The 14,943-nt window shown below is 41.8% G+C and overlaps 1 protein-coding gene across 2 annotated transcripts in view; it reads right to left on the bottom strand.

The window, feature by feature from the left end:
- The window catches only part of slc43a1 (solute carrier family 43 member 1), a 174,121-nt gene that overhangs the window by 50,818 nt on the left and 108,360 nt on the right, over positions 1-14,943 (bottom strand). For both annotated transcript variants that reach the window (NM_001199911.1, XM_031905161.1), the window contains exon 9: positions 1,267-1,416. In NM_001199911.1, coding sequence (NP_001186840.1) covers positions 1,267-1,416 — 150 coding nt within the window. The remainder of the gene's footprint in view (positions 1-1,266; positions 1,417-14,943) is intronic.

Here is a 14,943-nt window from a genome sequence, read left to right on the forward strand (position 1 = left end):
ATCATGTCCCCTGCAAATTCTTTGCCAAGGTTCAGATTTAGTCTTCTAAAATGGGGCTAAAATTTGGGCTACCAAGACATTTTAGGAACACATACTAAAATATAGTTAGTGGATGGTTTGGGGGCCGAACTTGCTTATCTGCTTTTAGTTTCTACTGTACAGCGCTGCGTACATAAGTAGCGCTTTATAAATAAAAATATACATACATACATACAAGTTGGGTCACAAGCAAAGTTTCCTATCTAAGCCTTATACTGGAGGTCAAGACCCTGGGAAGAAGTGCTCTGTGAAATAAAACTAAGGCCTATGCCATATGGGGCAAGTGGAGAAACACTTGCCATGAATCAGCTCCTCCTCTCTAGAAATCATTAAATTGTGTCTGCACCTGGAAGCATTGAATCCACCCTGGTATTTCTGCCTGAAACTGCTTGAGTAAGCAGTTCCGGGCAGAAATACACTGTGTAAGCCTGAACCTCATTCATTACTTTTGGGTGCAGTCAAAAGATTTTTACAGTAGAGGGGCAAGTCTTGGTAGTCCAATAATCCACCCCATCTGGCATAGCCCTTAGGGGTGCTCTTGCACTTCTGCCCAGGAGCTACATAAACGCCCCCTATAATTTTGTATATATTCACAAAAAATGGATCCTGGGTTAACACATGCTCACAGGGGCACTGTTGCTATGAGGCCAATTAAGAAACTTGCCTCAGACAGCAGCACCCAGTGGATAACCAAGGTCAGCATAAACCTGCCCATGGTAACTTTAAGCGAATTTCTGCTATCCTAGTGCAAAAAACACAATTTTGCTTTCTGCAATAGTAATGCAGCCCCTCCTTGGGGGCACTGGAAAGGCACACAGCCCCAGATCTCCCCTGCATGCACACAACTATTAGTGATGTGCAGAATTCATAACAGAATGCAGCAGCACCAAGTCTAACTATAGGAAACCTCTATTAAACAGCTTTTATGAATGGCATTTTTTGCACAATGACTGCAGGCAATGTAGCTCAACTTCAATGGTTTTTGTAGTCATAAATGGCCCTTTATATCTTTCCAACCCTAAATTGTGCTAAACTGTAGATATCCTGAAAATCAAGCACTACCCAGAATTTTGGCTGTTATATTCAGAATATTTCTGATGTACAAAGATTGATTTACAATGTATCTAAGCAATGTGAATGCAGCAATTAATGGAATAGGAATGCATTTACAATACAATGGTAATTAAAATGTAACTCTTATTAATCTTTATTCAAAAAAGTGCTTACCATTCTCTTGCTGTTCAGCAACCAAATATTCTATCATCTTGTTCATTGAAGCCATAAAGAAAATGATGCGTAGCTGTGTCATCATCATGGTGATAAGTGAGAATAAGAATATTGGTGAGCGTGCACTATGCATGAAACTATGGCTAGTTCCTGTAGAGAATATAAAAAAAAATGCCAAAGTGAATTTTAAATGCAAAAATATATACAACTTTTAGACCAAACACAAGCTGAAGAAAACTGCATTTGATATGAATAACTAAGGGCTGTTTAATAATTAGGCAAAAGGTGCCTGGGCCAACTAGGATTATGTGGACCCACCATTAACTATTTAATGCAATGTCTTTTGAAAGAAACAAACCACTTTTTTTAATTGGCTGGAAAAAGTTCTTCTACTTTACCTTTAGTTTTTTGTTTTTTATACTTTTCTTAAACATTCGTTTACAAAAACAATTCAAAGGCCCTACTAATTGCACTTGAGAACACAGTGCCTGCAGGTCTGGTAGGGTTAGTAAATAGTAATAGAAATGCACACCCAAGGGGCAGTATCAATGGATCCATATAATTTCTTCTAATTTTACACTTCTTTATTAAAGATTTGCACAAACATACTGTCTTGCACAAGGTTTGTAGGTTCTATTATCATTAGTATTATAATAATTATTGTAATTAATAAATTGGATTAGTGCAGTACTGCCACAAGCTCTTTGAAGTGCAGGGACAATCATATTTTTGTCCTGGACCAACTACCCACAGCAAACATCAGATACATTTCCACAGCTTTCCATCATGTAATTTGGATCTACTACCATTTTTTATGATTTTCAGCTTGGCCTCTAACCATCCTTCCCTCCCACTCCATCTCTAATCCACTGTACAACCACTCTAACATCTATGTTATTTTACAGACACTGAATTTTTGCAATATTCTACACTAACTAAATCACCAGTATTTTGGACAACATTGCATCCAGAACCCACATAGTGTTAGTAGTCAACTCTGCCATACAAACCATGTAAAAAACATACAATAATAATCCTAGCAGGCTATAACAATGTTGACCTACAAGACTTTAAGGGTGCTTTTGTCCTTTGCAAAGCAAGTCCTACTTTTCCTCTTTCATAGTGGTGAGCAAAAAATTTCACCACATACAGTTTCACCACTGGCAAAAAGTTTCACAAAACTGACAAAAATTTGCCACACTCTCCCACTATCTATATAAGGAGGTGCAGAAGTAGACACTATGCAGTGCGTTAGTAGTGATCAGAGTAGGAGCTTGTGTGGATTAGCTAGGTAGAGTGTTTGTTGAGCAAATAGCTCAGTGCAAATGGAAGTTGTGCATTTCAGTTTTACTGCTGTCCTTCTGCTTTCCTGATCACCGTAGGTCACCAGGGTTGGACTGGGGGGTGCAGGGCCCACCAGGGCTGCCGCTCCAGGAGCCCCACACCCCCCAAGGTGCCTCATCTGGCCACGTCCCCCGCAGGGGCCCTTGCCGCCGTGCACATCTAACCCCCCTGTGCGCAGGGGCCCCTGTCCGCCATCCATTGGAGGCCAGAGGAAGCAGCAATAGGGTCAGGTCTGGGCCGCCGGGGCCCACCGGGGATTTTCCCGGTGTCCCGGTGGACCAGTCCGACCCTTGTGAGACCCAAGAGCCCTTGTTAGGACTCCCCCAAATTTTCCAAACCCCCCCTTGTTTTTTTTCTCACTGGGTGAGCCAGTGGGAGACTTCAATGCGGCAGCATAAAAAAATGCAGATTGGGATTTGACCCTAATTTATTCAATTACAAAATGCGAAAAAATTGACGCACGTATAGAAAAATAAAATGCTGATGGCATCTGGTTTTGCATAAGAATTGTTGCCTTGGTAATCTTGTTGCTCATCAAATGCGCTACTTTTGCAAGGTTCCTGCTCTGGGAAAGATATCATAGTATCCCTATGGGGATGCCCAGAGTCCAGGACCTTAAGTTGCAAATAATGCTGCGTCTACAAAGGTGCCTGAGGAGTGATTTCAACATCAGAATAAAGCTGAGGATCATTCAGTGGGTCTGGAGTGACCTAAAGCAGAGGTATCCAGACTTGGTTCAGGAGATTCAGGAGGAAGTCGATAGTAGAATTTTTTTAACAGAATACGTCTTTTATTCTAAAAGGAACATCTTTCTTCTTAAAGGAAACTATACCCCCAGAATAAATACTTAACCCATACCTCCCAACTGTCGCGCTTTACGCGGGACAGTCCCGCTTTTGCCACCCTGTCCCGCTGTCCCGGATAGGCCCCGATCTGTCCCGCTTTTAAAGGGCTCCGCTCCCGTGACGTCACACGCACGTCTCCCCTTAGCGCCGCAGCTTCTGCACCGCTCGCTTCAGTTTTAACAAAAAGCCATTCACAGTGCAGAAGCTGCGGCGCTAAGGGGAGACGTGCATGTGACGTCACGAGGATGAGAAGAAGAGCCCTGGGGCGCAGCCGAGGAAGCTGGTGGTGGTAGGAGCAGGGGGACGCTGGGGAGGACACTGGAGGAAGGTAAGGGCAGCTGGAGGATGTTTGAGAGCATGTTGGGGGGGCTGAAGGATGTTGGGGGGAGCTGAAGGATATTGGGGAGGATGTTGGGGGGAGCTGGAGGATGTTGGGGGGCTGAAGTATGTTGGGGAGGATGTTGGGGGGGCTGAAGGATGTTGGGGGAAACTGAAGGATGTTGGGGGAAACTGAAGGATGTTGGGGAAGCTGAAGGATGTTGGGGGAAACTGAAGGACGTTGGGGGAAACTGAAGGATGTTGGGGAGCTGGAGGATGTTGGGGGGGCTGAAGTATGTTGGGGAGGATGTTGGGGGAGCTGAAGGATGTTGGGGGGAGCTGAAGGATATTGGGGAGGATGTTGGGGGAGCTGAAGAATGTTGGGGGGAGCTGAAGGATATTGGGGAGGATGTTGGGGGGGGGGCTGGAGGATGTTGGGGGGGCTGAAGGATGTTGGGGGGAGCTGAAGGATGTTGGGGAGGACGCTGGGGGGAGCTGGAGGATGTTGGGTGGATGCTGCAGTGGGGAGCAGCCCATACTAGGGGGACACTGGGGGAGGACCAGCAATGTTTTAGGGGGTCCCTGCTCTAGCGCCAATGCAAAACATAACACCTGGCTACCAATGTCTGTCATGAGTCTGTCATTAAATACAGGTGCCACAGAGCATAATTGGGGGGGGGGGGGGGGGGGCGTGGCCATAAAGTGGGCGTGACATTTTTGTCCCTCCTTCTGATTTTAAAATGTTGGGAGGTATGCTTAACCAACAGTTTATATTATGTTAGGTGAGCTATTAAAAAATCTTGCCAAACTGGAATATACTGTATATAACAGTAAATATTGCCATTTTACATATATCCACCATTTAGTGATGGGCTGTGTGCTCCCCTTTAGAGATCACATGACCAGAAATATAGCAGCTCTAACTGTAACAGGAAGCAAAAGACAGGACTCTGTCCATTAATTGGCTGATGTGGACTAGTACTTGTGTGCCTTGGCTTGTTTGTGTGCTCTGTGAATCGTATAATCCCAGGAGGCAGCCCTTAATTCTTAAAATGGATATTTTCTATTTAGGAGTACCCAATAATGCATATACTTTAGTAGTATTTTATGAACATGGTTAATTTTAGATGAAGAAAGATTTTACATACAGTGGAGGAAATAATTATTTGACCCCTCACTGATTTTGTAAGTTTGTCCAATGACAAAGAAATGAAAAGTCTCAGAACAGTATCATTTCAATGGTAGGTTTATTTTAACAGTGGCAGATAGCACATCAAAAGGAAAATCGAAAAAATAACTTTCAATAAAAGATAGCAACTGATTTGCATTTCATTGAGTGAAATAAGTTTTTGAACCCTCTAACAAAAAAAGACTTAATACTTAGTGGAAAAACCCTTGTTTGCAAGCACAGAGGTCAAACGTTTCTTGTAATTGATGACCAAGTTTGCGCACATTTTAGGAGGAATGTTGGTCCACTCCTCTTTGCAGATCATCTCTAAATCCCTAAGGTTTCGAGGCTGTCTCTGTTCAACTCTGAGCTTGAGCTCCCTCCATAGGTTTTCTATTGGATTAAGGTCCGGAGACTGACTAGGCCACTCCATGACCTTAATATGCTTCTTCTTGAGCCACTCCTTTGTTGCCTTTGCTGTATGTTTTGGGTCATTGTCGTGCTGGAACACCCATCCACGACCCATTTTCAGTTTCCTGGCAGAGGGAAGGAGGTTGTCGTTCAGGATTTCACGATACATGGCTCCGTCCATTTTCCCGTTAATGCGAATAAGTTGTCCTGTGCCCTTAGCAGAAAAACACCCCCAAAGCAAAATGTTTCCACCCCCATGCTTGACGGTGGGGACGGTGTTTTGGGGGTCATAGGCAGCATTTTTCTTCCTCCAAACACAGCGAGTTGAGTTAATGCCAAAGAGCTCTATTTTGGTCTCATCAGACCACAGCACCTTCTCCCAGTCACTCACAGAATCATTCAGGTGTTCATTGGCAAACTTCAGACGGACCTGCACATGTGCCTTCTTGAGCAGGGGGACCTTGCGAGCCCTGCAGGATTTTAATCCATTGCGGTGTAATGTGTTTCCAATGGTTTTCTTGGTGACTGTGGTCCCTGCTAATTTGAGGTCATTAACTAACTCCTCCCGTGTAGTTCTAGGATGCTTTTTCACCTTTCTCAGAATCATTGACACCCCACGAGGTGAGATCTTGCGTGGAGCCCCAGAGCGAGGTCGATTGATGGTCATTTTGTGCTCCTTCCATTTTCGAACAATCACACCAACAGTTGTCACCTTCTCTCCCAGCTTCTTGCTAATGGTTTTGTAGCCCATTCCAGCCTTGTGCAGGTCTACAATTTTGTCTCTGACATCCTTGGACAGCTCTTTGGTCTTTCCCATGTTGGAGAGTTTGGAGTCTGCTTGATTGATTGATTCTGTGGACAGGTGTCTTTTATACAGGTGACTAGTTAAGACAGGTGTCCTTAATGAGGTTGACTAATTGAGTAGAAGTGTCTAACCACTCTGTGGGAGCCAGAACTCTTAATGGTTGGTAGGGGTTCAAAAACTTATTTCACTCAATGAAATGCAAATCAGTTGCTATCTTTTATTTAAAGTTATTTTTTCGATTTTCCTTTTGATGTGCTATCTGCCACTGTTAAAATAAACCTACCATTGAAATGATACTGTTCTGAGACTTTTCATTTCTTTGTCATTGGACAAACTTACAAAATCAGTGAGGGGTCAAATAATTATTTCCTCCACTGTATGAGCTTATTTATGCGACATTGTTTGGAGGTATAGTTTTCCTACAATAAAGATGCTGATTTCCTAGAATTAAAATATTAGTCAAAATGCCTTCACTATTACAAATGCTATGTAGAGAAATAGTTTTACATTTTTATTTTTACATTTTACATATTCATTTATTTTTACTTATTTTTATTTTAGGTGAATAGTTTTACATCAGTAACAGGTGACTACCATATTGCAGGGAGCAAGGAAATCAGCTATCAAGTAGAGATTATCTGCTGCAAAGAACTCTCTTAAGGATGTTCTTGTCCCATACTTTCTATCCTTATAGATGAAGGTGGTTTTCCTGTAGTTATAGCATATACCTTAGCCTGTATAATGTGTACTGTACAAATGCAAGTACTGTATTACTTAAACTGAAATTATGCATTAACTTGCCAGATGAATGGCTCCATGGGTATGAGGAGGGGGTACCAGGACCTCCCGGGCTGGCAGACCCACCAGCTGCAGCAACTGCTCAGTCGGCCGAAGCAGCTCCTGCAGCAGCAGAGCCTGCCCAGCCAGCACCTCAGGATGTCGAGGATATGGCAACACACACTGGGGAGCCTTTTCAAGACCATGGGGACCTCTTGTTCCTGCTGTTCCTGCAGGCAAATGGGCTGAGGCAGGAGATACAGGAGGTCAAGAACCTTGTACTTGGCTTGAGGGATAACCCTCCTTCTCCTCCTGTGCTGTAAATAAATTGTTCGTTAAGCATAATTTTACAGTTTTTTTACTTTTCTATTAAAGTGGACCTGTCACCCAGACATACAAATCTGTATAATAAAAGCCCTTTTCAAATTAAACATGAAACCCAAAATCATTTTTATATTAACACATCCATACCCATTATAAAGGGATTTAAAAATCCCAGCTGTCAGTCATATATTGCCTGCCCCGCCTCTATGCCTTAGGCATAGAGGTGGGGCAGACAGTTACTTTCACTTTCAATTCAGAACTTTTTAGATGTTGCTGCTCCTCACATTCCCCCTCCCTCCTCACCATGGAATTATGTAACCAGTGCATGGACATGGGCATCAGGTCCCTCCATACTGGCACAGAAACAAGATTTTGGCAGGATGCAATGCCTGCTTTGATAACAGTGTCCACAAAATGGCACCTGCCTGCTTGTTGCAATTGTGAATTCCAAGGCTGAAGAAAATAAGATTCAAATAATTTATATAGCGTAAGTAAAGTTTATTTTGCTTGACAACCACAATAGAAAACAATTTGGAATTATTTCTTAAGGTGACAGGTCCCATAAGTGTTTCTTCTATATTTATTTAACTACTTTTTTTTTAACTGCTTATATGGTAGTTGAAGTTGTTTGGATTATTAACACAACTATGACTATTTATCTCAATCATGTAACATTGCATTATATAGTATTTCAGATGCAATACACTTACACATAAATATATGGTTCATTCATTTTAATGTGGGCTACAATGCAACTGAATTTTCAGGTCAGATTATCTAATAATCTGACAAGATAATCAGATAGTAGGCAAGACCATTTCAAGTCCACCAGAAATAATATATAATAATATAATAATGATGTTTTTAAGAAATTAGCAACATGGGAGCATTTTTTTTTCAATTAACCCTTTAACTGCAAGCTGATTTAGTTAAAGCAGAATTTTTATTGATAGACCATTTCTGAACATTTTGCTCTCTTTCACTTTAAGGGCCTTTCCTAGGGGATACTTTTAGTTTACCTGGGAAAACAATATATTGTTTTTTGGGACAACTTAAGCTTTCAAAATATGCTAGAATTTTTGTGTAATTCCACTTCTGTAAAAGATATAGGCTTCTAAATGTCTAAAAAAGGAAGAAAAGTTTTTTTTTCCATAATATAAACACATATATCAGAAACATGAATTATTTTATGCATAGAAATACAACTGATTTGGAAATCAGATACCAAATATGTATAGTTTTATGGAGAAAAACTTCCAGCAGTACACTACTAACTTTCCACAGTACTGCTCCAGAAATCTGCATACTTTAGATTTCAAGGTCATTCCACTTACAGTAGGTTTACCCTAGAAAACTGCAAAATCAACACATTTACTCCATGTTATGTGGGATAAAGCCACAAAAAACTACGTTTACCTGAGAAAACCTTATATTTTTGGAAACTACACATTCCTCCTAATCTAAAATAGGTACCCATGTCTTTCTACCCCAAAGTACCAAGCCGCAAAGCTTTTCTAAAATTGGTGATTTTGATGAGATTCCCAAAAATTGCCTCAAAGCTTTGACTTTGCAGCATCTTATCTCCCACATACTATTAGGTACCAAGATAAAAGATCCTAATTATGTACCCCAGGGGTCCACTGAACAGTTTGATGCCCAATATGTATAGGTCTGTGGCATGTACATACCCCTGTCCCGATCTTTGGGAGTGGTATTTAGGGGATGTGGTCAAAAAATGTGCGTGGCATTTGTTTTTTCCCTCTTTTCCCTGCATTTTTCAAATGTTGGGAGGCATGCATGTAGGGGCCCCATGGTGAAGATACCCCATTTCATTTCTGTCATTTCAGTTACTGCAAAATCAACACATTTACTGTATGTTTTGTGGAGTAAAGCTATAAAACAGTACACTCACCCTGGAAACCATATATTTTTGAAAAGTACACATTCCTCCAAATCTAAGATGGGTACCAATGTCTACTCCAAAGTACCAAGCTGCAAAGCTTTTCTAAAATTGGCGATTTTGACAAAACTTCCGAAAATCACCTTAAAGGGGAAGGAAAGGCTAATTAAGAGTTAATCTCAAGCTGCAGGCATACCTTCAGTTGTCTCAATAGTGCCCTTAACTCTCCCCATACTTCACCCGTTCACAAGATCAGAAGCCAAACAGAAAAAAAAACGCTGAGCTGGGTAGAGAAGATTCCCATAATGCATCGCTCCTTCAAGACTTGGCGACTTGTTACTGCAGGCGGTGCATGCGCACAGGGCAGGAGCGTCTGGTTGCCATGGCGACGCAGCGTCGCCGAACTCTGTGACAAGCAGGTGGGGGAAGCGGGGGGGAGGGCAGGTGCTGCGAGCAGCGGAGGGTTTGTGGCAGGAGCAGGGGGGTTTGTGGAGCTTGGGGGGGTTTGTGGCAGGAGCGGGGAGCTGCAGAATCTTTGTGACAGGAGCGGGGAGCTGGCTTGTGCTTTTAAGCCCATACAGACACGCTGGACAAGATGGCGGCGCTGTTCACTGAAACAAGTATGTAAGTTCTAGTATGTGTATCTCTGTAAATCTTTCATTAGGCAAGCCAGGAATATAGCGTTTTTACACAGCAATAGTAGTACTATTTAATAGTGTGCTTAATAGATTTTGACTTTCCTTCTCCTTTAAAGCCTCCACATTGCACCATCTTATCTCCTACAGGTCATAAAGGTATCCATATAAAACACCCTAAATATGAACACCAGAGGTCTACTGAACAGTTGACTCATCACTACTGTCAACAAGACTTAAAAATAGTGAAAAAAAACAATCTGAACCAAAAACCCTTGGATGCTGCATCCCCTTTCAGACTTATTCATTTACATCTTCCATACCAGTTCCACCTCCTCATTTCACCCTCTCTTAGTTGGGGTAACTTAAGGCTCTATTCTTGGGCCCCTGCTATTATCAATCAGCGGTTATAAACTAGTGTTGATGAGCTGATCATCTTTCTCAGGTTTCAGCATCATTTATATGCAGATGATTCTCAAATCATCCAATTCTCCACAGACAAGCCCTCTGGGTCACTAACTGTCTAATAGCAATTTCTAAATTTTTTGCTTTTTTTATGTTCTTCCTTTGGGAAAAACAACCACATATCCCCAGTTCCCCAAGTCCTTATGCTTAAATGTCACTTTTTACTGCCTCTCATTAATTCTCTACATCCAAATGTTTAAGCAATTGTGCTGCCCTTACTCTAGAAACATTTCCTGAATTCAACCCTTTCTCACGCACCTTTGTCATATCCCCTATAGACTGCTACACACTGCTCTGTGGACATCTACACTGAACTGCCTAAAAGACTGAGTTGTATGACTGGGGGGGGGTGCTTTCCTGTGTAGCTGAATAAAAGAGTTTGACTAAGGGGTCTAAGCTGAATTTTAGCATTGTAGCTCAATATGTTTTTGAGTTTACAATGTAGGCCATGTTTATCTGTCCATATATAAGCAGAGACCTGTACAGTGTGTCCATAATGCTTCAGATGATCAATATGATCTGGTAAATCTGCACTGCCATGTAATATAAGCTTAGTTGGGAGGTTTATGTTTGCCATTTATCTGTAATTTAAACATCATGGATTTGTGTATGTGAGAGGGGAGGCTGATTGTTCCAAACTAACTGATTTATTTTAGTTGAAACTGGTAATATGCAAATAAGTTATTAAAGTCATGGCAATTCATTTTAACTGTATAGATTGTATCAAGCTACAAGATGGCATAAATTGACCATTCCATAGTGTCTACTATCAGTTTATGAATTTGATTTGAGTAATTAGCTTTTTACAGACTTATGTAATAAGATAGTCAAAGGATGTGTGTCTCTAAGTAAAAGAGAAACTTTTGTATGTTGACTTTATGTTAAGATGCAAAGCTACAGATTTAAAATATTTTCTAAACACCTCTTTCTTTTGTAAAGCAGGGAAACCCCTTCCAGCACTGGTATTCTGAAAGGGAACCTGCATATATTACTGAGATTGACTGGAGGTAATGCAGTATAGACAGGTGTCAGGCAAAAATCATGGTGGTTTACAGCTAGACGTTAGGGCTGGTTGTTATAAACAAGGTCAAAGTACAGGCAAAAATCAAAACCAGAAAGGACAGAGTGGGGCTTAAGCAAGGGACTGATAGCTTTAGACCCAGCTTGGCAATGTGCACAGCGCAAAAAAAAATGTGCACAAAATGTGCAGACAAATGACGCATTGGAATTAAAAATATGTGCATTATAATGTCAAGATGCGCACAGCTTCTTGCCGATGTGGTGTGCGCACATGTGCAGACAGTTAGTTTAACCCTTTCAGGAGCCCTCACTGACGGCTTCCAGGGCTAATCAGGAAAAAGGAGTTAAAGATATTTATACTGGTAGGAGGAGCCATTTGCTACAGAGATTGGTGCTTTCAGTCTATGCATTAGAGCTTTGAAAAGCAGGAGGGAACAAACTAACCACAATTGAAAACAAAAGTAGATGGAATGCCATACAAACAAAAAATGAGCTTGATGAAAAAATTGGAACAAATAGTAGGCCGTGTTTGTAGGGACAGACTAAGCCAGAAGAAGACCACAATAACAAAAGAGATAGCCAATAAATTAGTGTTTTCTTGAAGATGACCAAGCAAACTTAGATGAGTAAGCCTGAACTTGGGGGACCATAGCTTGAAAGTATTTCAAGAGGGACATTCCTTGGCAATTTCTGTGGGCAAAAATTTTTATGTAACGCCGGTAGTATCCAGCAAGGCCCAAGAAGGATCGCAGCTGTCCCACATTGGTAGGATGGGGCCATCACTGTGCAGCCTGTATTTTACTTGGGTCAGGAGTCACCCCATCTTTACTAATAACATGTCCCAGGTAAGCCAATTGCTTCTGAACTAGCCAACATTTGCCGGGCTTTAATTTCAACCCAAACACTTCTAGTCGACTGAGTACAGCATCCAAATGTATGATGTGTTCTTTGAAGGTACGGGAGAAAATGATGATATCATCTAAATATATCAGTACCTTGTCATAGTTCATATCTCCTAAACACCGCTCCATTAGTCTTTGTAAAGTTCTAGGGGCATTAGTCAGTTAAATTTATAAAGGCCCATAGGGGTGATAAATGCCGTCTTAGCACGGTCCTCTGGTAGCACAGCCACTTGCCAGTAACCACTGACTAAATCCAATGAGGAAAAATAAGTGGCCTGTTTCAACGTGGCTAGTGACTCCTCAATTCGCGGCAGCAGGTAAGCATTCCTGCGGATACAAGCATTTAAGATAGTCCACACAGAATCAGAGGGAGCCAACTTTCTTTTGGATCAGGACAATGGAGGCCTGCCCAAGGACTCTGACTTTCACAGAAGAAAAGAGGCGCTTGCGAGGGGACATGATTACTCTGTACAAGTACATTAGAGGGGATTATAGGCAGATGGGGGATGTTCTTTTTTCCCATAAAAACAATCAACGCACCAGAGGTCACCCCTTTAGATTAGAGGAATGGAGCTTCCATTTGAAGCAGCGTAGGTGGTTTTTTTACGGTGAGGGCAGTGAGGTTGTGGAATGCCCTTCCTAGAGATGTGGTAATGGCAGATTCTGTTAATGCCTTTAAGAGGGGCCTGGATGAGGTCTTGAACAATCAGAATACCCAAGGCTATTGTGATGCTAATATCTACAGTTAGTATTAGTGGTTGTATATATAGTTTATGTATGTGAGTATATAGATTGGTAGGTGTGGGTTGTGTGTGCTGGGTTTACTTGGATGGGTTGAACTTGATGGACTCTGGTCTTTTTTCAACCCTATGTAACTATGTAACTATCTTACGCAATAAACCCCTGACCTCCTGATACAATACAGGTGGGATATTTCTGTACCGCTCCCTAATAGAGGAAGCTGTCCCAGTATCAATGGTGGTGATCAATGGCAGAGGTAAACCCATAGTCCTCATCATCACAGGCATATACCCCCCCATATTGCAGCAGTACTGTACTCAAGGCCTGCCACTGTGATTCAGTCAAATTCAGGCTGGTTATACCCAATTGCTGTAGGATCACCTGTTGTTCAGATTGACTCGGAAGGCATTTGGGTCCAGCAGGGCAGGGTTCAATAAGTACTGTGGTACCTTGTATCGGGAACCGGGTACCAACCCACAGTGGCACTACCATTTCATGCCCACCTGGAATATAGGGTGGTTGTGCGTATGATCCCCGCATGGCCGGGCAGTCTCTGCAGCACTTGCTGCTGTTTACACTTCCGGTCCACCGGCTTCAGCAGTCGGCGTGACTCCAAATTGTTTATTTGAAAATATATTATTTTATTTTTGGGTTTTTTGAGAAGTCTTTTTTTATGTTTCGTTTTTGAGACTTATGTATGTGTGTTTTTGTCAGTATACTATTATTCGGGGTTTTTTTCCCCAAAATTTGGTACGCTCAAAAACTTTGTGACTTTTTAAAACTAACAAAAAAACATTCCAGGTTTAAAAATGAATAGAATAGTCAGTGACAGTCTGTCCTTGACAGATGAATGAATGTTAATCACATCATTGTTTTCTCTTTTACGCACTATTTCAAAGTGGAACTTTGAAAGTGGAACATTGTTTTCCAAGATGTAAGTGAGGAAAATGAGCACCAGTGCTCCTAAAATGGTAGCTGGAGCACTTCCTGTTTGTGAAAAATAAAGAGGATTCATGGAAATGAAAATATACACACTAACACAAATAAGCATATACAGTAACAACAATTATGTGGCAATGTTAAGAGACATGCTCTTACTATATGGAAAAATGTAATGAAATGTAAGGGAATATTCCAGATTTGTCCCGGTTTGAATTGTGAAAATTTCACAAAACTTTGGAAAGATTTGCAAAACACGGAAAATGTCACTCTTAAAAAAAATTGGTTTTTGACAAATGCAACAAGGTGAATTTTTGCTCCCGTTTTGCAAAATAATCTGCCAAAGGCGAAACGCGTAAAATTTCCTTATTTTCTGAAGCCTGCCATATGGTATGGTATAGATGGTATAAATTCACACTCTACGGGCATTTATTGATATAAATGTCTGGTAAAGCCATGACCCATTGCCAAAGGAACAATCTACTGCCTGCATATTCCAGTAAGATGGAAAATTCCCAAATTATTTAACCATTGCCTGCATTCGTTAGTTTTGGATGCAAATGTGTGTGTGTTCTGCCAGTCTAGCCATTGATCTCCTGTAATGTAAGCTTTATGTTTGCTGGTGTGTATAACTTGGTTATGAGACATCTATAGGGAGATCCTGGGCCAGATGCAATTAAACTGTATCAAAACAAAATAAACAATTTTATTTATCTAAGGCAACTTGGCCATTACCAAAATGTCAGCAGCTATAAAGGGCTAGGCACAACAGCAGGGGCACTAGGCTCAGCACTGCATACCGCCCAACTGTCCCGCTTTCCGCGGGACAGTCCCGGTTTTGGTAGCGTGTCCCGCTGTCCCGGATAGTTCCATGAATGTCCCGCATTTCCGTAATGCGGGACATTCATGTAACTATCCTGACAGCGGGACGTGCTGGCTGCAGTCAGGCGTTCCCCAGTGGCTCCTCTCTATATGCGGCTCCTTGTTCTGTGGAGCCAGGTCCTTTTATAAGGTTGCGCCCGTGCGTGCGTGTGACGTCAATACGCACGGGTGCAACCTTATAAAAGGGCCTGGCTCCGCCGA

The sequence above is a fragment of the Xenopus tropicalis genome, chromosome 7, assembly GCF_000004195.4.
Source record: "Xenopus tropicalis strain Nigerian chromosome 7, UCB_Xtro_10.0, whole genome shotgun sequence".
Taxonomy (NCBI): domain Eukaryota; kingdom Metazoa; phylum Chordata; class Amphibia; order Anura; family Pipidae; genus Xenopus; species Xenopus tropicalis.